The 27,209-nt window shown below is 44.5% G+C and overlaps 1 protein-coding gene across 1 annotated transcript in view; it reads right to left on the bottom strand.

Moving 5' to 3' along the window:
- CACNA1B (calcium voltage-gated channel subunit alpha1 B) overlaps positions 1-27,209 on the bottom strand; it is a 491,615-nt gene that overhangs the window by 52,940 nt on the left and 411,466 nt on the right. Inside the window, exons 34-39 of the mRNA XM_044993192.1 lie at positions 26,967-26,972; positions 21,249-21,365; positions 15,880-15,945; positions 15,132-15,223; positions 9,677-9,827; positions 1,070-1,197 (exon numbers count right to left, since the gene is read on the bottom strand). Of these exons, the coding sequence (XP_044849127.1) occupies positions 1,070-1,197; positions 9,677-9,827; positions 15,132-15,223; positions 15,880-15,945; positions 21,249-21,365; positions 26,967-26,972 (560 nt within the window). The remainder of the gene's footprint in view (positions 1-1,069; positions 1,198-9,676; positions 9,828-15,131; positions 15,224-15,879; positions 15,946-21,248; positions 21,366-26,966; positions 26,973-27,209) is intronic.

Here is a 27,209-nt window from a genome sequence, read left to right as displayed (position 1 = left end):
AAAAAAAACCCTTCCCCTTAACAAGCCTGTATACCAAGGATGTTTTATTGGAGAATCACTGGGAATTGAAAGGCTCAGAGAAGTTGGGCTTATTGGTTTTTCTTCTCTTTATTGCTTTACATGTCTCAGCTTTCAACCTCTTGCCCAAAAAACAACGTATTCTTAAAAAGATCAAAGATTTCATCTGTAACTTGCTGCCATTCAGTGGATGTTTCCAGGATCAAAACATCTGATGCTTCTTCTCTATTTAAGTTGTATGTTTTAATCAAACCAACGCCCTATTAATAAATATTCAGTCCTTCCCTCACTGCCTTGCAACCTGTGTTGTCCCGTACACCAGTTCAGAGAGGATGTAAAATGCTACTGGGCATGAGTGGAGAATTATGATTTGGTAGCATTTTCCACTCATGTTGCACAGCTGAAAGTGATGACTCGACATGTAAGGTAGTGGCAAATCAGGGCCACACTCTTTAGGGGGGACTGGCACCTTGAAAACATGAAAAGAAAGCTTCACTTGTTTCCCATGACCTCAAAACAAATACACGCTGCTGTATTTTATTATTTTAAATGATTAAGGCAATTCTTGTCTATTAACAAATGCTGCATAATCTTTGTGTATCTAGACTGGGTTTTGGAGAACTTAATTTCAAGTGTTAACTAACACGTTTAAGATGGCAAGAGATTCTACTTTCTTTCCGCTTCACATTGGGAAATGAAAACCAACGGTGCTCTGTTGTGTTTCCAGAAATAATAAATGCCTTTTCTGCATGGCCGTGGAGCCAGGATCAGGCACTCTGTTTGCATCGGACCCATTCGTTTTCTGGCACTGTTAAGAGGTTGAGTTTTCTCTCTTTTCTGGTTCCCATGTCAGCTAAAAGGAAATTCCCCTGTAATTACATCAGGTTTGTTAATCTCAAGTGCACAGTGAATCTGGGTTGCAACATTCACCTCCCCAGGTCTTTTCAGCTCTGGATTCTGTTTTCCTTGTGGACTTGTAGTCACATTAAAACCAGTATATGGACTATGTCTCTCTCTATATTGTCTATATAGATATATGCTGTGTACATACCAGGCAGCTGGGTCGTATTCAGCCCAGACCCGAATGAACTCATCCAGGTGATGGGGTCCTAGGATGGAAGAGTCTCGTGTCAGGTACTCAAAGTTGTCCATGATTACGGCCACAAACAGGTTCAACATCTGCATGGGGGAAAAGGATGTTGGGGTGGGGGAGGAAAGAAACACATTGGCCTTTTACCTTGTGCATTCGATGTAAGATGTGTAACTGAAGAAGGTGGAAGAATGAAGCTGCAAGTTGAGAATACATGTATTTGCTTAGTGGGAGGTGTGGTTTCTCCACATCCCTATGTTTGTCTTGAAGTCCCCCAGTTTTTAATCTTGGTTGCACCCTCATCCTCATTTGACGTGGCACTGCAGCCACTATTCCCCCTTCAGGCCAGCAAGAACTGGAGAAATCCTCCTTTGCGGCCTGTAATCATAGCTCCTCATTTATTAATGGCAGCATGTTAACAGGAGACCTGCCCAACCCGACTCCACAGGCTAAATGCACTTCCCTTTTCCTGAAGCGTCAGTCACTGCAGGAGCAAAACACGGTGTAGGCCTACGGAGAGGCAAGGGAGAAGAGGAAGCAGCCCTCCCATCCTTGCAACTAACAGGATCTGCAACCCTTCCACCAATGCCCAGCAGCACGTTCCCCTCCACTCCATACAACCCCACCCTAGAGCATCCATCTCTGCCTCAGCATCCCCAGACAACAGCTCCTGCCCCTCCGCCAAAGTCTCCCCAGTACCAGCAGCTCTCCACTCAGAAGGTCGGTCCCCATCCAACAGCACCCACCTTCCTCTCCAGAATCCACAAACCCAACCCCATCAGCCACCCACATCAGACATCCCCCACCCCAAAATTGCCATGTTTTCTTGCCAGGATGCCAAAGAGACATAGGATGTGACTGCAAAGGATTGTGGGATTGGAACCATCGGCACTGATTGTTTTGGGGGGTCCTGGGTAGAGAACCTTTGAGAACTCCTGGTTTAGAAGTCTGCTGTGAGTGTCAAGAAATAACATTAGAATATGCTGGCTTAGCTTTTTCTTCCTGGCCGCAGAGCCAGGATCAGGAACTCCATTTGGCCCATTCTTTTTGGCAGCATTAAGGTTGTTTTAGGATGATCAGTAGCCCATATAAAAAGAGCTAAGTCCATTTCCCAGGCATGCGCATCACAAAGCCCAACACCGCAAAGGGCACTAATCTGTCATGGGGCCAGTGGCTCTTCAGGAGAATTAGGGCCGACTTGACTCATGAAAACCTTGTGGGCTACACCTGGCAGCAATCAGGTGCTCCAGGTGATGCCCCTTCTGCTAATGAGCAAGGGAGCAGCTTTAGCTAGAAAGAGGCTGCTAGAACAGAATAAAGGGCACGTTGATTAGAAGGAAGGGGGCGAGAAAAGGTGCTCTCTCTAGAGAAGCCATGCAGCTGGCGCAGGCTGGAAGGAGCCCACAGGGGGTAAAACAGGTCTGTGTGGGAGCAGGACCTGAATGAGGGCTTGGAGTTGACAGCGAGAATGCCAAGAGAACTGTCCGGGTCTTGAGAAGGGAAGCAGTGGCAGAGCTCCTGTTATTAGGCTCTGGGACGAGAACAGACATAGGCCTCCATCCCACAGAGCCCTATGGGTGGAAACTGGTTCCGTGGGAGGGAGTAAGAAGGAGCGTGATGTGGCAGAAGAAACCCATTGGGAGCAGAGTAGACTCCTGTGGGAGAAAGCCCTGAGCTAGGGCCTACAACGGTGCGACCCTAAGAACTCCTGTATCCACACCGTACACGCTATTTTAATAATCTTTGTACCTTATGAGGTAGCACTGCACAAAGTAATTGCTCACTGGTCAATGATGTCAGGATGAAATGTATGTAGCAACATTACAGGTCAAGTTCTGAATTGCCTCTGTATGACGATACTGGCCCATGTTCAAGACGGGACAGCCTGGCCTGGGTAAAAGGGTTAAACAGGTTTGTCCTAAACAAAGGAACATGGGTTACCTTAATTTACACATATGCAGTAAACAGGCCCATCAAGCTAAGAAGGGGAAGAGATTGCAAGAAACAGAACAATTTGCATTTTCGCAAACAGCATGGAGCGTCCTTCACCACCAGACTTCATGTTGCCTTCCTCACAAATTGAATAAACTTTACTTTGGAGGATAACCTCCAGAAGAATCCATTTCAGACGTTCACTAGACCATAAAAGAAAGAGGCAAGGAACCCAAGTTCTCCTAAGAAGATAAAGGAACCAGCACTTTGGGCTTCCAGATAAGATCTTGACCCCTGGGTGGGGGGATGTTGTCCTGCTGGAAGACTGTGGGTGAGAAAAGCCATCGTGAACCCACACTGTATGTTGCCAGGTTGAGTTTTAGTTACTAGAAAGCATGTTTCACTTTTGTTTTCTTGTAACTGTTTCTAACTTTTTCTCTTATACCTGAAATCACTTAAAATCCCATCTTCTAAGTTGTAAATAATAAATTTGTTTCACTTTTAATCTAAACCAGCAGTGCTGTGTTAGAACTAAAGTGCTGGTTAACTCCAGTTCGAGTGATAAGATGTTGGGTTTTCTCTCTTTAAAGGGGTCAAACGGACCTTATTGTTCCTCTGAATATTGCAGGAGAGGACAGGACATTGCAGAGCACATGGGACTGGGAGTGTGTTGGGGTCACCCTGCTAGTAGTAACCAATGATGGGGGAAGCCAGGGTGGAGAGGCTGCTGGGGTCAGAGTTGCTGATCCAGGGATGTGTAGGGCATAGACACTCAGGGTGTCATCTGCATGCAGCAGAGCACGGAGGCACCAGGGGTACATGGCAGGTGATGGCGCAAACCCTCACTGGTCTGGATTGCACCCCAGAATGTGACAAATGGATAGAAGGCAGGTCAGGCTGCCATGAGAGCAGGGTGACCCCAGAGAAAAAGTGCCAGAGTCCCTGGGGGAGGGAGGCAGGCAACATGGGGAATCCTGCTAGCTAATAGTTTAGCCCGAGTGAGGCCAAAGAATTATTACACTGGATTTGTTTGGACTTAATGACTTGGCCAGAGGGCTGAGCCACAGAAGGCCCAGACAGAGGCAGATGGCCAGTAGGAGGTGCTGGGAACAATGTCCCCTTGCAGCTTCGCACCCTGACGCAAGGGGACACCACAGGTGGTGAGCACACGACCTTATGCTCCCTTTATGACCCCCTCCACAGAGAGTCAAGGACTGAATGGGCCATGGAGAGTAAAGTTCCTTCTCATCGCCTAAAGGCAGTCCCTGCCTGGCAGGACTGAAGCACGCTGGGGAACACTGGGACACTGCTTCCCATTCTACTTGCTGCAGTGGATAAAGAGAGGAGTTTGTTCTTCAGGGCTGCTAATCCAGCACCTTTCACCAGTGTGAAATTCAATACATGTGTATTATTGTAACAGGAAACGTCTCTCTCCGTTACTGAGGCAGTTATGCAGCATGATACAATCCCAGGCATAACTGGTACAAGGTGACTCACCCTCTCTCTCTGGAGAAACATTGTTTCCTTATTCATAATGCAGGCAGAAAGTGCTCCAATCAACTAACCCATCATTCGGACGTATGCAGCTCCTCTCCTGAGAACATTTCCCAGTGCTGCTTGGATCAGAGCAACTCAAGACACAACAGCTCAGATGAATGGGTTTTGAACCTGGATCTTAGAGATGAGACTCCTCAAAGGGACCCCAGGGATGAGAAGTATAGCATGCAAAAGGCCTCTGCCTCCAACAGCAAGATCTTAATACACAGGTTGGCAAATGTTCCTGAGAGATAAGGATCCAACCCAATGTCTATTAAAGTCAATGGAAAACCTCACACTGACTTCAGCAGGAGTTGAACTGGGCTCAGAAGGTAGGCTAGGAAGGTCACAAAAGACAGATAAGATCTTAGTTTCTCTCACCCAAAAGGTGGCGGTGATGCCCCTGTGCCGGATAAAGACCTGAGAAGCACAAGGCAGCTTTCTATATTTCTGCTCTCTATTCCCAGCGCTGATATGCTGATGGGGGTGCTGCTTCGTGGCATGACATTTGCGCACCAGGAAATAGTGCAGTGGAGCAGTTTGCCAGCTCTCTGCTTGTGATCAACAAAATTAAACAGAATGTAGCTGTCTCCAGCTCAGCAGCACCTGCAAGTCATTAAAATGAAACCAGGCAATTAAGTCTGGGGTTTGAGTTTGTGCTGTTTAAAAGAACCCTGCATCCTTCCGTACTCGTGAGGAAGAGGGGGTGGATCTTTGGTTGGGGGATCGTGTACAGGATGTGCTATTGCTGTTTCTCATGACCCACTAATAAAGACATCCCCAATCCCTAACTTACTGTCACAGTAATATACTATATGAATGCCAATTAATCACTCTTTAGACCTTTCTTCCAATTTACATGGTATTACTAACCCCATTTTAAAGGCAAGGAAACTGAGGCACAGAAAAGTGAATTGACTTGACTACCTGGTAAAGTGGAAAACAGAATCCAGGTATCCTTGTTCTCAGTCCCATGCTCCAATCTACTAGAATTCTTTCAGGGTGTCAACAAGCATGTGGACAAGGGTGATCCAGCTGATACGTGCACCTGGACTTTTAGAAAGCCTTTGACAAGGTCCCACTACAAAGGTTCTTAAGCAAAGTACAGTCATGGGATAAGAGGGAAGGTCCTCTTATGGATTAGTAACTAATTAAAAGATAGGAAACCAAGCGTAGGAATAAATGGTCAATTTTCACAGTGGAGAGAGGCAAATAGCAGGGTCCTCAAGGATCTTGTACTGGGACCTGTGCTGTTCAACGTATTAATAAATGATCTGGAAAAGGGGATGAACAGTGAGTTGGCAAAATTTGCAGATGACACAAAATTACTCAAGATAATTAAGATCAAAGCTGAACGTGAAGAGTTACAGAGGGATCTTATCAAACTGGGTGACTGGGCAATATGGCAGATGAAATTCAATGTTGATAAGTGCAAAGAAATGCACACTGGAAAAAATAATCCCAACTATATACAAAAATGATGGAGTCTAAATTATCTGTTACCACTCAAGAAAGAGATATTGGAGTCATCGTGGATAGTTCTCTGAAAACATTTGCTCACTCTGCAGTGGCAGTCAAAAATGCAAACAGAATCCTAGGAACCACTAGGAAGGGGTAGATAATAAAACAGAAAATTTCCTTAATGCCACTATATAAATCCGTACTATGTCCACACCTTGAATATTGCATGCCACTCTGGTTGCCCCATCTCAAAAAAGATCTATTGGAATTGGAAAAGGTGCCGAGAAGAGCAACAAAAATGATTAGGGGTATGGAACAGTTTCCATACAAGGACAGATTAAAACGACTGGGACTAGAGCCCTGCAAATCCATGGATATCTGCATCTGCGGATGTGGATATCCACGGACCATTTTTGCTGATTGTGGATCAGATGCAGATACAAATTCTGTATCTGTGCAGGACTCTAACTGGGACTGTTCAGTTTAGAAAAGAGATGATTTATGAGGGATATGACAGAGGTCTTCAAAATCATAGATGGTATAGAGAAGTGAAGAGGGATGTGTTATATACCCGTTTACATAACACAAGAATTAGAGGTCACCCAATGAAATTAATAGGCAGCAGGTTTCAACCAAAGAAAAGGAAGTACTTCCTCACACTACGCACAGGCAACTTGTGGAACTCATTATCAGGGGCTATTGTGAAGGCCAAAAGTATAACTGAGTTCAAAAAACAATGTGATACTTTCCTGGAGGATAGTCTATCAATGGTTATAAGCCAAGATGGTCAGGGACACAATTCTATGCTGTGTGTGTCCCTAAACCTCCAACTGCCAGAAGCTGGGACTGGGCAATGGGATGGATCACTCAAAATTACCATGTTCTGTTCATTCCCTCTGAAGCATCTCACACTGCCCACTGTCAGCGACATGGTACTGGGCTACATGGACTATTAGTTTGACCCAGTATGGCCGTTCTTATCTTCTTAAGGATCTGTGAATGGACGGTTGAAAGTGCTTAAGTCGCTTACGAGCACAAGTCCCATTTTACAAAGTAAGAGACACTTAGGACACTAAATATGATTGAAAATCAGTGGGACTTAGGTTTTTTAATACCAAAGTCTTTTTTGATCATAGGACTTAGACTCCTAAATCACTTGGGAGCTCAGGATCCCTTCTGCTATCCCCAAAATGCATTAGGCGCAGTTACACTTAATACTGCCTCCTCAGTCAGAAACACCAATAAGAAGAGGTGGCTATTGAAGGAGGTGAGAGTTTACACGGCATGAACCTGATGGCTTACATACAGCTACCCTCCTGCCTGCCTGGCACTGAAGGCCACTGACTAGTCCAGGGCAGCTGAGGCCAATGAAATAATTCCTGCTGAAGGTACTGAAGTCAGTACATCTGGTTAGTATGTACATCTGACTATGTGTTCTCTGATACACATTAGCTGTTCCATACATAATCATTGCAATCCTAAAGTTCTCACATCCATGGCATCTTTTTCGAGTTTGGGGCTTGATCCAAAGAAGTCGATTGGAGTGTTCTGACTCCACTGAGTGTTGGATCAGGTTCAGGTTGGGAGCATCTGCTCACCCCGCTTAGGATCAAAGAAAATGATTCTCTTACAACCTGTTACAGCCCCCCAAGCCTCAGAGTAGGAGTCAGGGGCAGGACCCTGTCTCCTCTCCTCTTTCTGCACTGCCCAGAAGAGGTGGTTGGCCACAGGGGGGAGTGCATGTGATGACACAGCAGGTGAACTGGGAAGCTATGGGAGGTGGTTCTCCCATGACGGTGGTGCAGTTCTGTGTAGTCCCCAATGCAAGGCTGGGTTCGATACAGGTTTAATTTAACTGCTACAGAGCAACTTTTACAGTTGCTCTACTTTTTTAGTTTCACGTTATATCAAAGAGTACAAATTAAACAAGGAAAATGATGTCAAACCGGACATCCTTAAAGCCCCTGAAGCAACGTTAGAAACCAATACATTACATAATTTCCCCCAACTCCGTGATGTAACAAAATGTAATAAACCATAAATATACACCCTGCTGGCAAGGCCGCTGCTCTATAATGCTTTAATCGTTTGTGGGGAACCACACGTTTTATTGCAATGAACTGCCAAGTACATTTTAAAAAATGAGTAATGAGTCTGTCCTGAAATATTGCAGCTGGCTTACTTTTCACGATCTATTTTTGGAGCCCTGCTTCCTTTCCCTAACTATTCATTCTGGGGCCTTCCCAAGGCCTGCCAATGAACGAAGGGTGTCATCCCAGAGCTTTCGGGAGCACTGACTCAAGGCATAAGATCATTCAGGGCTGTGTATGTCACAGATGTACACCAGCCTCCCATTCCGCTACTACATTTTGAGTGTGAAAGTTGGCGTGATTCGGTGAGGTTTTTCCACGGGGGAGGAGGGGGCGGGGAGAACCTGAGGAATGTTACTGGCCTTTAAAATAGAGAATTTCTGATGTTAGGTTAGGGATTTGTACAAGGAAAGCTTTAAAGTGGTGGAGTGCTAAAGGAATCAGTAAATGGAGCAGTAACCTTTTATCAGCTTCCAGGGTGCTACAAATTTTAATCCACGCAGGGAGGAGTGAGATGCCAGATGCCAAGGAGAGGGCTCCAGTTGGCCAAAGGACCTCATGGTGAACTAGGAGGTAGTATGTCTCCCTGCAATATATAAATGCCATGTGAAGCTAGTTTTCCTGGATGGAGTCTTTTGTGGGTAATACGGATTGGCTGCATTTGTGAAGTTCTGATTCATAAACAGCTCTTAAATTTTAAGGCAATCTCTTATCTGTACAGTGGAAAGCAGTGAGGATTCATATGTAGGTTAGAACAGATAAATCTCATTTGCCTTCACAGTTTCAGAGCTGTGATTTCAACTCTTCATTCTCTGAGTTTGTTCCCTGTGTGCCTGATTCTCCATTCTCGTACACTGATGGAGTTATGTCAGCATAAAACCCAGCATCGCTGAAGGCTGAATCAGCCTCCAGGAACGGGTAGACTTTCATGTGTTTGCAAGGGATTTGCAAAACACGGTTTATGTTAAAAGATAGTTCCAGTCCTGCCTGATGAACAATGGAAGAATCAGCTACAGCAGCTTGGTGTGCTTCCTTCACTTTCATGACCAAAAATTTCCCAAACACTATCGGTGGAAAATTATCAGGCTTTTCCCCCAACAAATAAAATACAAACTTGGTGCTCTCCTGCTGCTTTCTGAAAGCAACACAGAGCCGATGGTGTCCCTACCTCCCCAACCCCTCCCCATCCCGAATCCCATTCTTCAAAAGCCCATATAAAAATTGAGACAAAACAGATTAATGTTTAATTCCATAAATTAGACCCCACCCGGGGAGAAAGATAAAAACCGGTGCATTAAACTAATTACTAAATTATCTCTTCGGAGATTAAAGGGTTTTTATCACCATGATAATAAATGCTTTTTAATGGAACTGTCTTGTAATGTTGTCTAAATCATCATTAGGGAGCAGCAGAAAACAAGGAGGTGGGGAGGAGAAGAGGGACCTACTCCGTGCTAAGTGTGAAGGGAGCTGGAGGAGTTAGCGAGGGCTGGTGCGATGCCTGCGGTTTGGTAAGACGGAAAGGAAGCAGAGACTGGGACTGACTTACCAGAAAAGAACAAAGGAAGATGAAAGAGACGAAGTAAAAATAGGCAAAGTCACTGCCACATTCGTTTTTGGTGAGGCCGGAGAGTTTGTCGCAGGCTCTGTTACTGAGGCAGGACAGCATGATCTCGTGCCAAGCTTCCCCGGTGGCACTCCTACAGATGGGGGACAAAGATTCAGTGAAAGGCAAAAGCATGAGTTCTTTTGACTGCAGAAATGTACACCATTAGGGCTAATCAGAGCTGCGCCCAGCACACCTGGGCCTGTTACAGGAGGTCAAATTAACCAAAAAGACACCCTCCAACAACCTTTTCTAAATTCTATTTTGAATTCCTTTATCAATTTGTTGTTACAAACTACATCTTGCTTCCATCCACGGCTGGCTTTTGTGTGTTCGGATGTATTCTTGGAAGCAGTTTGCACTGGCATTTACTGTACCTGATTCCTTTACCAACTTTGTTAAAGAAAGAAATGAAAAAGATTCCCCCACCCCCATGTTACAGGGAAACAAAATCAACCTGACGGGCTCAGATAGGATAAACTTAATCTGTTTCTGGGAAGTGAAAATAGATTAATTGAAGTCAGTCAAGTACAAAGGACAAATGTAATCAAAGACGTTTAACGCCCCATGCCCCAAATCCAACAGCTCTGCCTTGATGGTGGCTGAAAATCCAATGGAGAGGAAGTGAAACATAGACAGACTCTTCTGTCTTAATCTATCATTTTAGGTGGATGCGTCAGAACACTGTGGCCTATCACCCTGACACAGATGCACTTTTTTATGAAAGTCTCCTGGGTTTTTCTTTAACTTCTTCCCCCCCTCAGTCTTTCCTTGTGTTATTTATAGCAGCAGTTCCTGTAGTAAGAAACAGATGGAAATATAACCTTAAATGTTCCCAACGTGACTCCCAACTGTCACACGCTATTTAAAAATAAATAAATTCACCAATCCCAGAGGCACTCGGCCAAATGTACCTTCTCCCATAGCAGTAGTCACTTCTTGTCTCTTTTCCAAGCATTCTTCCATCAAATGACTGAAACTTAGCTTGTATGCAATGTAATTGCCGTCACGTTGGTCCCAGGACGCTAGACAAGGTGGGTGAGGTAATATATTTTATTGCACCAACTTCTGTTGGTGAGAGAGACTGGCTTTTTGAGCCACACAGATCTGAAGAAGAGCACTGTGTGTCTCGAAAAGCTTGTCGCTCTCACCAACAGAAGTTGGTGCAATAAAATATATTACCTCACCCACCTTGCCTCTGACACTTAGTTTCAGATTAATAGATTATAAAGCCAGAAGGGACCATTATGATAATCTAGTCTGACTTCCCGTATATCACAGGCCAAAGAACTTCACCCAATAATTGATGCATCAAGCCCATAACTTCTGCCAGAGGGCCTGATTCTCCATTGCCCGGAATCTTATGTAGCTGTTTACACCCGTGCAAAGTGGGCGTAAAGTGCTGCAGCTCTGAAGTCCTAACATATTTGTTATTCCATTTGTTTTTCCCCACCTAAACTTTACAAACTCCATAGGATATTACAGCATGGACTGTGAAAACCTCCCACACAGTACCCGGCTCATGTGCCTTGACCCTGATCCTGGGGCTGGTTCAATTCCTCGTGCAAGTCAGAGCAGCCATGAGACTTCTCTAAATTGTGCAAGGTGCAACTGGGGATCACCAGAGTCAGGCCCCAGACCTTTGTCCACCCTTCTACAGTGATGGCATAACACAGAGCTAGCAAAGTCAGCTCTAGGCCACTCAGGAATTCCCCCTATTCTAGGAGTATCCTCAGCTGCCTGGTTAAACTAACTTTTCAGTCTCCAGTGCTGCTGCAGCTGTGAAAAAAAAAGGGCTATACCAGGGTCCAGGATCTGGCCCAAACGATCCAGGGGCAAGATTGAAAAAAATCTGATTTTATTACAGTTAAGAACATAAGAATGCCCATACTGGATCTGACCAAAGGTCCATCTAGCCCAGTATCCTGTCTTCTGACAGTGGCCAATGCCAGGTGCCTCAGAGGGAATGAACAGAACAGGGAATCATCAAGTGATCCATCCCCTGTCGCCCATTCCCAGCTTCTGGCAAACAGAGGCTAGGGACACCATTCCTGCCCATCCTGGCTAACAGCCATTGATGGACCTATGCTCCTTGAACTTATCTAGTTCTTTTTTGAACCCTGTTATAATCTTGGCCTTCATAACATCCCCTGGCAAGGAGTTCCACAAGTTGACTGTGCGTTGTGTGAAAAAATACTTCCTTTTGTTTGTTTTAAACTTGCTGCCTATTAATTTCATTTGGTGACTCCTAGTTCTTGTGTTATGAGAAGGCATAAATAACACTTCCTTATTTACTTTCTCTGCAGCAGTCATGATTTTATAGACCTCTACCATATCTCCACTTAGTCATCTTTTTTCCAAGCTGAAAAGTCCCAGTCTTATTAATCTCTCCTCATTAGGCCGTTCCATACCCCTAATGATTTTTGTTGCCCTTTTATGAACCTTTTCCAATTCCAATGTATCTTTTTGAGATGGGGTGTCCACGTCTGCACGCAGTATTCAAGATTTGGGCGTACCATGGATTTATAGAGAGGCAATGTGACATTTCCTGTCTTATTATCTATCCCTTTCTTAAGGATTCCCAAGATTCTATTCGCTTTTTTGACTGCCGCTGCATATTGAGTGGATGTTTTCAGAGAACTATCCACAATGACTCCAAGATCTCTTTCTTGAATGGTAACAGCTAATTTAGACCCCATCATTGTATATATATAGCTGGGATTATGTTTTCCAATATGCATTACTTTGTATTTATCAACATTGAATATCATCTGCCATTTTGTTGCCCATTCACCCACTTTTGAGAGATCCTTTTGTAGCTCTTCGCAGTCTGCCTGGGACTTAACTGTCTTGAGAAGTTTTGTATCATCAGCAAATTTTGCCTCTTCACTGTTTACCTCTTTATCCAGATCGTTTATGAATATGTTGAATAGGACTGGGCCCGGTACAGACCCCTGGGGGACACCTTTATTTATCTCTCTCCATTCTGAAAACTGACCATTTATATCTATCCTTTGTTTCCTATCTTTTAACCAGTCACCAGTCCATGGGAGGACCTTCCCTGTTATCCCATGACAGCTTACTTTGCTTAACAGCCTTTGCTGAGGAACCTTGTTGAAGGTTTTCTGAAAATCTAAATACACTATATCCACTGGATCCCCTTTGTCCACATGTTTGTTGACCCCTCAAAGAATTCTAGCAGATTGGTGAGGCATGATTTCCCTTCACAAAAACCATGTTGACTCTTCCCCAACAAATCATGTTCATCTATGTCTCTGACAATTTTGTTCTTTACTAGTTTGCCTGGTATTGAAGTTAGGCTTACCGGGGTCACCTCTGGAGCCCTTTTTAAAAATTGGTGTCACATTAGCTATCCTCCAGTCATTTGGTACAGAAGCTCACTTGAATGATAGGTTACAGACTACAGCTAGTAGTCCTGCAATTGCACATTTGAGTTCCTTCAGAACTCTTGGGTGAATACCATCTGGTCCTGGTGACTTATTACTGTTTAGTTTATCAATTTGTTCCAAAACCTCCTCTAATGTCAACTCAATCTGGGACAGTTCCCCAGATTTGTCACCTAAAAAGAATGTCTCAGGTTTGAGAATCTCCCTCACATTTGCAGCCATGAAGATTGATGCTACGAATTCATTTAGTTTCTCTGCAATGGCTTTGTCATCCTTGAGTGCTCCTTTGGCATCTTGATCATTCAGTGTCCCCCCATCCTGCTTCTGATGTACTTACACATTTTTTTGCTCTTACCTTTTGACTCTTTGGCTAGCTGTTCTTCAAATTCCTTTTTTGGCCTTCCTCATGATATTTTTACACTTCATTTGCCAAAGTTTATGCTACTTTCTATTTTCCTCGCTAGGATTTAACTTCCATTTTTTAAAGGATGCCTTTTTGCCTCTCTTTGCTTCTTTTACTTTGTTGTTTAACCACAGTGACTCTTTTTTGGTTCTCTTACTATGTTTTTTAATTTGGGGTCTACATTTACGTTGAGCCTCTATTATGGTGTCTTTAAAAAGTTTCCATGTGGCTTGCAGGGATTTTGGTTTTGGTGCTGTACCTTTTAATTTCTGTTTCACTAATCTCCTCATTTTTGTGTAGTTCCCCTTTCTGAAATGAAATGCTACTGTGTTGGGCCGCTGTGGTGTTTTCCCCACCACAGGAATGTTAAATTTAATTATATTATGGTCACTATTACCAAGCAGTCCAGCTATATTTACCTCTTGGACCTGATTCTGTACCCCACTTAGGACTAAATCAAGAATGGTCTCTTGTAGGTTCCAGGACTAGCTGCTCCAAGAAGCAATTATTTAAGGTGTCAAGAAACTTTCTCTCTTCATCCCGTCCTGAGGTGATATGTACCCAGTCAATATGGGGATAGTTGAAATTCCCCATTATTACTGAGTTTTTTATTGTAATAGCCTCTCTAATCTCCCTGAGCATTTCACAGTCACGATCACCATCCTGGTCAGGTGGTTGGTAATATAGCCCTACTGCTATATTATTATTCAAGCACGGAATTACTATCCATAGAGATTCTATGGTACAGTTTGGTTCATTTAAGATTTTTACGTCATTTGATTCTATGCTTTCTTTCACATATAGTGCCACTCTCCTAGAAATTAAGAGATTAATTTCAATCAGATTATTTTAAACTGCATAAGCAAACCAGAGTGAGCTAATTTCATGTCTGTCTGGCTCTACACACACTCCATTAATCAAGATCCTTAGCAGGATATCCAGTTACAAGCATTACATCATTAGAATAAAGTTTCATTGGCTGACCAAAGCCTGAGCCCCGGACATTGGTGCTAGAGGCTTGTGGAAGCAGTAGCCTTATGCAAAAATTAACCATTTCTTGTGCATAACATATAGCACACACAGCTGTCAGTGAAATATACACAATACAAGGTGAAGCTACCAAATATTGAGGGTTGTTTTTTCTCCTTTTGTTAGAACCACAGAAAAGGCAACAGACGGCTGAAAATATTGCTACAATTCACTTTAAAGTGGATTCCTTTTCCAACGCAAATGAGCCCAAGTGGAAATGGATTCATCCTGAACCACAAGTAGCTTTGAAATATCAAATTTCAAGTTGCTCATGATGCAAAAATAACCATTAAGTTGAATCTCTCAAAACAGCAAACTCTGAGTGGCATAAACTCACATGAAATGAAACAGCAATTTGTGTGCAACGTCTGGCAGATACATGTACAGCTCTAACCAGGAGGAACACAAAATGGAGGGAGGTATGCTTCACTACAACCGCTGTGCTTGGAGGACTTCTGTAACTCAAATAACCTCAGCAATTAAACTGGCACATGAAGACAGAAACTTATTTATTACTCATGTGGAAAACCTAAAAGTTTGTAGATTTTCTTTTATTTACCTGAACAATAGCATCAGGGCTTGCAAGAAAGTTCTGAAGTTGTTGTGTCGATTAATTGAGGTATCATCATCTAGTGCAATGTTTCCAAATACCTGCAAAAGAAAACAAAAGCAATCAGGACCAAATGCAGCCTGGAGTAAGCTCCCCCGGGAATCTCTGGTCGCAAGTCAGCAGTGATGCAGGAGAGCAGCACAGTTGGCATAAGTGGGCATAAAGCAGACGTTAGAGAGGGTGGTAATGTAACTTGCATCGAGCTGACATTCAGCAGATGTGCAAAATGGGTGTATCAGATACTGTGGAGTCAGGGGTGGAGCAGGAAAGACGTCAAACAGAAGAGAAGATGGCCTGGATGCATATCAAGCTGGCTGTCCCCAAAACTGATGGCGCCAATTCAGCTTTAGCATATGCAGGTGTAACTTTCATTGATTCCAATCAGAGTTACTTCTGCTTAACACCAGGGCTGCACTGGATCCCCGGGGAATATCAGATGGAAAAAAACACTCATTTTGGACACCCAGGGCCCGATTTGTCAGTGCGTCTGAGCGCTGTTTGGCACAGGACCTTGGGGTGGGGGGCAAAGGTGACTTTATGCCTTCTCTGCACCTCTCCTATTCTGGAGCCTGGGGAGCTCTTCACCTTACTCTGAACCAGGCCCCCTGCTGGAGGCAGGCTGCAGCAATAGCATGTCTAATGCTCCGCGTCAGCACGGCAAATCTTAGATTTTTAGATATTGAAGCCAAAACGTTACCTGCATGCCGATAATGGCATAGATGAAGAAGAGCATCGCAATGAGGAGACACACATAAGGCAAGGCCTGTAGAAAAACCAACAGGGTCAGCATTAACAAAACAGGGCCACAGACTAGCCAACAGTCTTTGTTCATTACTGGTTAGCCCGGTGCTTCTTCACGCTGTGTGTGGTTCGGATGAGAGCACTAGCAAGAGAAACCGGAGCGGCTGTGGCGCAAAGGAGACCTTCAGAAGCAACAGCGGCTCCAGGGACCAGCGCTCCAAGCGCGTGCCTGGGGCGGCAAGCCATAGGGGGCGGCCTGGTGGTCCCTGCGAGGACGGCAGTCAGGCGGCCTTCGGCGGCACGCCTGCGGGAGGTTCGCCGGTCCCACGGATTCAGCGGCAATTCGACGGTGGGTACGCCAAAGCCACAGGACTGGCAGTTCTCCTGCAGGCGTGCCGCCGAATCCACGGACGGGGACCTCCAGCAGGCACGCCGCCGAAGGCAGCCTGCCTGCCGTGCTTGGGGCGGCAAAAAAGCTAGAGCCGCCCCTGTTCAGAAGATACATTGCTGGCAGCAGGTCTTGCCTTATTACAAACCATTAGGATTTTTTGATAGAGTTAGTTTCCCCCACTGCTATGTCCTTGTGAGTAGCCAGAACCTACCCAGAGAGGAAGCAGTACCAGACTGCGTGGCGCGTACTTTAGCTTAGAAATGACATACCTTGGCAGTTCTCAGGCAAAGTTACACAATGATAAAATAGCTATTTCTAAAAAAAAATTAAAAAAACATTCTCTGAGAAAAATACAGCTACAAAGAAGCAAGCATTGGTTTTAGTTAGGCAGAAAGTTACACTGGCGGGAAAAAGAAAAGTTTCAGAGTTTTCATGATAAATCATTAAGGGCTAGACTCTGACTTGGCCTAGATGCCCATGCTGAGAGTTAGTACGAACCCAATCTGTGCAGGTCACCAGGACCTTGCATCTGGGTGAGCAGGAGCGATGTGCCTGCTCGCTCCTCCCCCTGGAGCAGACGGGAGGGGAGGAGAATGGCCGGAGCTGCATCTCCTCCATAGGACAGCTAGCCCAGCTGAACCAGCACGGTGTGGGGGAAGAGAGACGCTGATAACCGGGAACTGTGGGTGATCAGGGTCTTCACTCCCTTGTGCCTATGTTTCCACCCACGTAAAAATGGGGACAATAATATTGTTATTCTGAGGGCTGGGCACTCAGACCACCTCACTGGAGCTGCAGGGCATGATGATCCATTCAAGCTAAATGAGGGAACAATTAAATGCCCCTTTCTTTAGCGATAGCTGAAACAAGAAAACCATCGCCCAAGGCCAGACTGCATGCAGTCCTGGGCCATGCAGCCCAAGGACTTTCCTGGGATTCGGATAACAAATGCAAAGGTAGGGGACTGATTTGATTGCAGCCATGGGTGAGACAGAGAGAGAGAGAGAGGAGCAGGAGAAACACCTCAGAAGCACGGAGAAGGCAGCAAGGGAGCCTGACAGACTGCCGGGGAAGCACTTGTGGTGTGACCCTGGGAAAGAGCTGAGAGAGAGCCCTTTTGGGCTGAGTGCTGGCTAGAAAGAGGCTTGGAAACTGCAAACAAAGAACTTGTCTCCTGCTGTTTGATTCCTACTGCGTTCCTGGAAACAGGACTTGGTACATTCCTTGCAAGTAAACAGGATCACACCAATGACTATACCTGACTCCATCGTCGATTTCTCCTCCCAAGAGAAAAAACCTGCAAGACCCCGAAAATCAGTGAACCACTTGGGCCAAAGTGGGTAACAATCCTTATCTGCCTGAGGATGGAGTGGTGAGGACATGTTCATTCATGTCTGCAGTGCTTACTGAGTCCCTCAGATGGAAGTTGCTACAGAAGTGCAGTGTATTATCAGCAGGCACTGGACACACACTTCAGTTTCCAGGTCAAATCAATCAGTCTCGGATAGGGTCATATATTAAGCAGAGTGCAGTTTCTCCATACAAGGCCATCTCTGTGGATGAGGGGAAAGCCGTGGATGTGTTATTCCTTGACTTTAGCAAAGTTTTTGATACAGTCTCCCACAGTATTCTTGCCAGCAAGTTAAAGAAGTATGGGCTGGATGAATGGACTATAAAGTGGATAGAAAGCTGGCTAGATCATCGGGCTCAACAGGTAGTGATCAATGGCTCCATGTCTAGTTGGTAGCCGGTTTCAGGTGGAGTGCCCCAAGGGTCGGTCCTGGGGTGGGTTTTGTTCAATATCTTCATTAATGATCTGGAGGATGGCGTGAATTGCACTCTCAGCAAGTTTGCAGATGACACCAGGGACCAGCAAGTTTGCAGATGACACCAGGGACCAGGCCCCCTGCTGGAGGCAGGCTGCAGCAATAGCATGTCTAATGCTCCGCGTCAGCACGGCAAATCTTAGATTTTTAGATATTGAAGCCAAAACGTTACCTGCATGCCGATAATGGAGGATGGCGTGAATTGCACTCTCAGCAAGTTTGCAGATGACACCAGGGACCAGCAAGTTTGCAGATGACACCAGGGACCAACTGGGAGGAGTGGTAGATACGATGGAGAGTAGGGACAGGATACAGAGGGATCTAGACAAATTAGAGGACTGGGCCAAAAGAAACCTGATGAGGTTCAACAAGGACAAGTGCAGAGCCCTGCACTTAGGACGGAAGAATCCCATGCACTGCTACAGACTAGGGACCGAATGGCTAGGCAGCAGTTCTGCAGAAAAAGACCTAGGGGTTACAGTGGACGAGAAACTGGATGAGTCAACAGCGTGCCCTTGTTGCCAAGAAGGCTAACGGCATTTTGGGCTGTATAAGTAGCGGCATTGCCAGCAGATTGAGGGATTTGATCATTCCCCTCTATTTGACATTGGTGAGGCCTCATCTGGAGTACTGTGTCCAGTTTTGGGCCCAACACTACAAGAAGGATGTGGAAAAATTAGGAAGAGTCCAGCGGAGGGCAACAAAAATGATTAGGGGGCTGGAGCACAACTTATGAGGAGGGGCTGAGGGAACTGGGCTTGTTTAGTCTGCAGAAGAGAAGAATGAGGGGGGATTTGATAGCTGCTTTCAACTACCTGAAAGGGGGTTCCAAAGAGGATGGATCTAGACTGTTCTCAGTCATGGCAGATGACAGACCAAGGAGCAATGGTCTCAAGTTGCAGTGGGGGGCGGGGGTTAGGTTGGATATTAGGAAACACTACTTCACAAGGAGGGTGGTGAAGCACTGGAATGGGTTCCCTAGGGAGGTGGTGGAATCTCCATCCTTAGATGTTTTTAAGGTCAGGCTTGACAAAGCCCTGGCTAGGATGATTTAGTTGGGGATTGGTCCTGCTTTGAGCAGGGGGTTGGACTAGATACCTCCTGAGGTCCCTTCCAACCCTGATATTCTATGATTCTCTTGCCCCTCAAATTTTTTGGATGATCTGACTTTGGCCTGTATCATTACAGATGTTACTAGCGATCTTGTGACTATCCGGCTCTCTTAGAAGTCCAGCCAGAGTATTTGGCTCATGCAGCAGCAGCTCTCTCTTAAGACCAGGCCAGGTGACTTGCTCAAGATCTGGTTGACTTGCTCTGTCTGTGGCAGAGGTTGATCCAGACCCAGTGTCTCCTGAGTCCCACTCTTGAATTTTAACTACAAGCCCACCCCTTCCACCATTTTGTGGGCACTGGTTTATTTCGGAGGAGGCACATTCTCAGTCCAAGGATGGGAGATGTTCTTGGGTAGTTTTAAACTGGCTGCTGTAGCTGTGATAGACTAAAACCCTCCCCACCCAGCCCAAGGATTGAATCCTTAAGGAAAGTGCTATCAAACAAACGCCATGGGGTGTTTATTTTAATGCATAACAGCCATAGCAATAGACTCTTTAATTACACGGCCTGGCATCTAGGTGAGGGCGGAAATGTTGAAGGCGTATTTGAAACCACCAGCTTGCCTGCCCCACGGTCTCTCCAAGGACTTTAAATACAATCTCCTTGTAATGAATTCAAGTTCCAGTTCTCCAGGCTGCAGCCTGCACAGCACACTGCTGCCTTCCTTCTCACATGAACAAAGGAGCCTAGTGACACTATCCCCATCTCCATCCTCTGACACCTCCCCGTTTATTTCAAAACCTTGTTTTTAAATCCCACAGAGGGGCTCGCTCCAGCCTCCCTCATAACCCTTCTCTTGCTCTCAGGTCCTCTCAACAATCCTTTCCCACTTCCCCTAGCCATCTAGCAACGCCTTTGACCATATCCGATTCCCCCTCTCTTGCTACTTTTGGAGGAAGTTTCTGCTACCGGGAACATCCTGCCTCGCTGACTCCACATCACGTTCCAAACCACAGTTGAAAACATGCTCCCTCTGGACTTCACTTTCCCTTTGCAGTTATTTCTGGATTAACTCTGTAAGGCGTTTGCAGGCGGGCAGTTTGCATGGAAGGCCCTAGATAAAATAAACCTGTACTATTGTTCTCAGGAGAGCTCCTGCAGCAAAACTTCCATGCAACGATCTAAAGCAGCAGCTGTAAGACCTCAAGCTAGAGGGAAGCTATATACACAGTAGAAAGCCTGAGAGATGATACATAGACATACAGAGCAGTACATCGCACACTCTGCTGTAACTCAGTGGACGCACCTAAGTCAGGGTAGGGAAAAATGCAGTTAGCTGCATGTGGATGTGAGCTAATGGATAGGTCTGCACTTTGAGTCCTGGGCTAACAGGAGAATGTAAGCTCTTTGGGGCATCTTTTACTTGTGTGTTCGTACAGCACCTAGCACCATGAGGCTGGGGCATCTACCACAGTAGAAACAATCAGTAATAATATATGCTAAATATTATTATTGCAGATGGTCTGGTGACTACACTGAGACATCCCTATAGAATTTAGGAGAAAATGATAGTCTTCCTAGTCTACAGAATTTAATTACAGCCCTTCTACAGAATTAAAATCCAAACAAGCACCACTCATTCTCTACCTTCTATAGGTTTTGGAAAGCCCTACTAAATATTTGTAGACCCCTGCTGTTTTCGCCACTGTTACATTCTAGAAGAGGTTTTGCAGCAGATAGAGCAGGAGACTGAAATGTTGCACTCCTGCACTTTATTTCTGGGTCTGCAACTGGGGCTGATTTTCCAAGGTGTTGAGCGCCAGCAGGATCCACTGTTGTCAGATGTTAGGGGTACTTAGTGCTTCTGAAAATCAGACCAAGGAGGACCTTTGTCAAGTTAATTACCCATTTTACAGAAAGGTTATCCGAGAATGGCCTTCTAGGGATGCTGAAAAGCTTAGCTCTTTAGTATTTGAGATCCTCATCTGGAAGATGCTACAGAAGTGCAAAGCATTAGCTGATCCCGCTTGGCTCGCGAGCCCGGCTGCCACTCACCTTAAAAGACTGTACAAATGTCCAGAGCAGAATGCGGATGGTGTAACCCTGGCGAAGCAGTTTGATAAGTCTGGCTGCCCGGAAGAGCCGCAGGAAGCTGAGGTTGATGAAGTTGTCCTGTGGAAAGTAAAGGTTTTGTGTCCTTCAGAAATTAACGCGACTAGAAACCACAGCCCGCAAAAAAGAAATTAAAATTACCGGCTTCACGATCTAAGCAGCAAATCGGCCACCAGAAAACCTTCCAAAAGAAACATTCGTCAGTGCAGATCACTCCACATGCAGTAAGTCTGAGAAAACCCCTCTCTACAAAAGCCCCTCCCTCGGCTAGTGGGTAAATAATAAAAAGAAAAATGGCCCTCACACGCTTTTCTTTGGATTCTTGGTTTCTTTATGCAAAGCAGGTTTCCCCAAGCCGTTAAGCAAAGGCAATGGTGCAGTATTATTATTTGCTATTGAGTGGGACTGTTTTGAAGCCTTGTGTTTTATTTTTATTAGAGTGAATCCAACGTAAGCCAAGGGAGTCTATGACAGCGGGTACCATTAGCCTCTTCTATGACAAAGGAAGAGATCAGCCAATTCACTTTAAAGCGCCCACCTTTTAGAAATATTTACACAACAGGTGATAGGACAGGAGCCTTGCTGACAAGCATTGCTGGGACATGATCGTTATCTTTAGAAGCACGATCATTTGTAGACTAGAGTGAATGGAGAGAAGGCTGAATGTTCAGCAGCAGGGGTTGCCCTTAGGAGCCTGCTGACTTATTAATGATTCATAAATATCCCTTTTAAGGTGGATCAAAGAAATGCCAGGGATTTTGATTTTGATTTGATTGTTTTGGTTGATTCTCCTCCTCCCTTCCATTTTCTTTTATTTGACAGAAAACAGGCTCATCTAACGAGCTAATCTAGAGTGGGGTCTTTCCAAAGGAAAACATGCAAACCTTAAAATAGGAGGGCCAGGGGGAATCTAAGTAGATTAAAAAAAAAAGTCCCCCAGCCTGCGCTGATTCCAAATGTCATGAATGTGAAACTTTAACCACAGGAATTAATTTGACGAGGTTAACTACATAAAATCCCACCTAGTATTAAGCGATGGAGGGGGTGACACAATCATAAGGAGGCCTTGTAGCTAAAGATGAATCATTATAGTCTTCCCCTTGTTCCATCGCCTCCCACCCATCATCTTTTACCACAAGATTCCTGCTCAGATTAAAGTGACTGAAAGCTCTCGTTAATTTGGGTGCATAGCTCATGCTGAGTTTTTAGGCGCTTATTTTATCGATTAACTTATTTAAATGCCAGCTCAGCAATAGGGCCAGTGGTGCTGCATTCCACCGAGACCATCGACTGGTTCCCGGAATCAGTTTCAGACATGCACTTGGTTTGTGTTTAAAAGGCAAGCAGCCCAGAGTTAGGCATATACTGTATGTCAGACTCAATCCTAAAATAAAGAGAAAAGAGAAAAGCACAGAGATGTTCAATGAAAGAGCAGACAACACAGAGCTATTTCTGGTCTACAACGGAAGGCAGCTCATGGCAGGCAAAACGCAAGCAAGGATTCTCCTGGGCTCGTCAAGGTTAGCAAAACAGAGCAGAGGATTCAAAGATTATTTCTTAAAACTACACTTTTCTCTAGGTTGTTGCTCCTTCATGAAATACCTAGCAGAGCTCAGCTCAGCATTAAAGGCCATCTATGGACAGGAGTCATATTCTGACTGTGGTTACACAGCAATGTAAATATATCCGAACGTCACTGATTTAATCTAGTCTTCAACCTAAACGCACGGTCTAAGATCTCGAGTGATCAGTTGCCTCTGTGCAGAGTGGGGGTACATATCACCACTGGAATTGGGGTGCCTGATCCAAAGCCCAATGAAGTCAATAGAAAGACTCCACCTTATTAGCAGGTGTTGGATCAGGCCATCTGACCACACAAAGTGCATGACTTTGGAGAATCAGGCCCTTAACTCCCATTGATACAATAAGTAGATATGGTGTGCTATTTGGGCCAGATCCTGCACACACAAACACGCACACGACTACCTTCCTCCTATAAGTAGTTGTGTGCACATACAGTAAGTGTGAACAGGATCAGGCCCTGAGTTTATAAAACATTAGAAATGCATTTATACAGCATTCCCCCCTCCCCAGAATTATTACCGCATTTGCTTAGTAGTAAAAACGCTATAGTTTGTTTTTTCCAGACTCCAGTTAGAACTCCCTCATAATCACAGTCAGCTGATATGATGCTTAACATTTGTCTTGATCAAAGTCACGGTCAGCATTGCATTAGCTAACTCAATTTTTCACTCTACAGGAGACCCCAGGACAACTGTGTAATGGTAAGAATTGCTAAGATCTCTCTACGTGGACCTGGTCCAGGATCGGATCTTCAAATGGGCCTCAGGGAGTTAGGCACTCAACTCTCATTGAAATTTATTGCGACTTGGGTGGCTAACGACTTTCAGTTCTTCTTTTTTTTTTTTTTTTTTTTAAAAACAGACCCAAGCTCAGCATCTGCTTTTCCAATACACCTGCCACCATTTCACAAATTGTAATAAAATGAACAGCCCTGAGGGGGATCACCAGAGACCCAGGAAAATCCTACTGTATCAACAGTTACGAAGCTTTTGAGGGACGGTTCTCCGTGCTATTCACTGGCTGGTAACATTACACACACAACTGATACTCAAAGTGGTATTGCGTGTGTGTTACCCCCCAGGACACTGTATAGAAAACCTGCCCCTCATTGGCAAGAGTGCCTCAGCAGTTATTAGAATCGCATGCAATTAAAGAGGAAACTCCACATTGCAATATTTTCTTGTGCTCAATTGTTTTTGCATTGATTTTCCCTTCAATTAACTATGTGTACATAAGAACATAAGAAAGGCCGTACCGGGTCAGACCAAAGGTCCATCTAGCCCAGTATCTGTCTACCGACAGTGGCCAATGCCAGGTGCCCCTGAGGGAGTGAACCTAACAGGCAATGATCAAGTGATCTCTCTCCTGCCATCCATCTCCATCCTCTGACGAACAGAGGCTAGGGACACCATTCTTACCATGTCATTCCCGTGGATTATTTGTTTCCTTCTTCCTACTCCCTTTTTTCTGTTGCACAGGTGCTGAAGGCTGACCAGGGTGACATTATTTTAAAGTATTAACTTTTGCCCATTCCCATGATATCATGTTATTTACCATATTTAAAAGCAGCAAAGTGACCACAAATATGGCATCCTGCTATTGTCCAAATCTGCTCCTGCAGCTACAGCATCATCTCGGCTTCATTTGCAGACAGCTAAACTGTTGGCAGTGTCAGCAGAGGCAGTAAAGATGCAGAAAAGCCATCTGTATTTTATTCTGCTCTGGGTATTGGCAGCAAAATAACTGGCAAAGTTAATTCCAGAAGCTTTTATTTGAAATGGCAGTTGTGACGCCTTATGCCACAACTGAATTAATTCCCATGGACTATCATATCGATGTTCGTTACAGCTAACAGAATGATGAAATCAGTGAAAATTACATTAGTGTGCTTCATCAGCCTGTTTTTTTCTTTCAGCTAACTTATGCCAACACTGTCAAAACTGAATTTGGCCCAGAGATACAACAGAAAACAAATGGACTGTAGCTTTAGGGTATGTCTACTCCACCATTAGAGGTGTGGCTGCAGCTCGGGTAGGCATACCTGCACTGACTTTAGCCTACCGTGGATCAATACAGCAGTGAAGATGCAATGGCTCAGGTCATGGCCTGGACCAGCAACCTGAGTACATTGCCAGGATTCCAGATGAGCTTGGACGGCCCATGCTGCTGTGTCTTCACTGCAGACATGCTAGCTGTCTTCCTTCAGAATAACGGTTTTTCCAAAGCCATGCACCGCATGTGCCAGGAATTTGGCCTTGAGGACAGAGGTCAGCCTTTGGGTCTTCAGTGCTGTGATTGGGATATCTCGGGGAGCCTTTACTGCGCTGTACGGGTGACAGTTGGGAACTAACATTTCAGCTACATCACTAAGAATGAGTGTGTGAACAGTCTGAAATGTGCAGAGAGAAGGGTATGGTCTTTCAAAATGCACGTGGCTCTATTAACATTAAGGGGAAATGACCAGACCTTGGATTAAGTGTTGGCTTCATTGAAGTCAATGGAGAACTCTCACTGAAATCAAGAGGGCCAGGATTTCACCCTATCTATGTGTGTTCAGAGGTTCTGTCATTTCAGGCATGTTGTTTCCTGTGGCCCTGATCCTAGAAAGTGAATTCAAGAGGATTCCACAAGCATGTCAGGTTCAGCCCATGGACGATCGGGATCTCAACCATTAAGCTGCACCACGGGTAGTACCAAGGCCCACGTTCTTAAACATGGGTGACCAAGTTGTACGAGAATAAATTGTGCATTCACGTGTTGTACATTCAGAACCTGCTTTTGCCCACACAAATTGGGTAGTGCAATCATGGCCTTATACCATCACTGCGGTAATCATTCAAGTTACAGTAAAGCACATCAAGATCGCGCCTTTCTAATTTCACCATGAAAATTCTAGAAAGGCATCATTTGACCTTTACATTGCTTTTTCTTCTCTATTGCTTCCCAGACGACGACTTCCTCCCACAATCCTGCATTAAATGGTTATGGAATGTGTGTGTTTGCCGTCTGCCATGGAGGCCAAAGCTAATTTAATCTCTGGAGAAAACCGCAACTGTGCAACAGAAAATCCAGATGGAAAACTAACACAGCTTAAAGAGATGCTGCCAGATAAAATGCATATAATTTTAATAAGCCCATTTCCTTAGCCGTGTTACTAATACCACCTGGTATTATTACAAATGGAATAGTTTTTAAACTGTATTTTACACAATCTAAATGGCTTGCTTTTTGTATTTGCTCATCTTGGGCAAAGAAAACAGTCTATGCTCAGATTTCCTATAAGCCAATGGGAGTTAGGCACCTAACACTGATTGAGTTTCAATGGGATTTGGATTCCTAACTCCTTTCAGCCTTTTTTGCAACCCCAGCCTCATTTATTTTATTTAGAATGCTTCACTTTTGTCGCTAGTCACTGTCTTCTTCTAGATCTCACGTGGTGGCAAAATGGGAGCCAGTTGGCTTTGCACTGGACGTTCAAAGCCAAAGTGAATGTTTTCACTAACCTCTTTTTAATTCAATGAAATTAATTCTATATCAGCTTCACTAAAAATCTTTGCCTTTCAATCAAAGTTACACTGTGGATTTAAAGCACCTGGCATTTTCCTTTTAAATGGACCACTTCCTTTTTCACAAAGTCCAACAAATCTCAGTATAAAATAGTGGTTGCTTAGAACCTTAAATCTGATTCTATCACCTACAAAATAAAGATTTCCCAAGCCAAACAATCTTCCCTACTCCAGGTCATACGAAAGCAGGTATCTTTCTAACTCTTATTCAGTCCTCAATGAAAATAAAGCAAGTGTCAGTTTCCCCTTTATCGTTATCAAGAGAAACAACAAACAGCACAAAATGGGCTATTGGTAACTTTATGTGCCTCATGTCACCAATTAGCCAATGGGAAGAAGATGCACAAGAGAAGCCAGTTGTGAGGCACGCTGCGGACATACAGTGAGGCTTTCCACTAGTGCAATCGGAAATCTCATCAAAATGAAATAAAATTAAAAATAAAAATAATAATAAACCAAGAGAAAATAAAAGCAGAGAATTAAATAATTGTTTAAATTCAATGAAACCAACCGTTTCCTATATGTGATGTTTTCATGGATGAATATTTGCAAGATTATTTACAAATTATTTTTTGAGCAGCAGGTGCACAACATACAGACGGAGACATGGTTTTCGCATTGTATGTTGATTGGATGGCGTGATTCAGCAGGTAGGTAAGGAAAATAAAGAACAAAAACAGAAAACAAAAGAGAAAATGAGTAATCAGGACAAGCAAAAAACAGAAGCTCTGAAAATTTCATTGGAAAAAAATTG

This window comes from Mauremys mutica, chromosome 18, assembly GCF_020497125.1.
Source record: "Mauremys mutica isolate MM-2020 ecotype Southern chromosome 18, ASM2049712v1, whole genome shotgun sequence".
NCBI lineage: Eukaryota > Metazoa > Chordata > Testudines > Geoemydidae > Mauremys > Mauremys mutica.
Note: the sequence above shows the minus strand (reverse complement) of the source record. Positions and strands in the feature narration are given on the sequence as shown.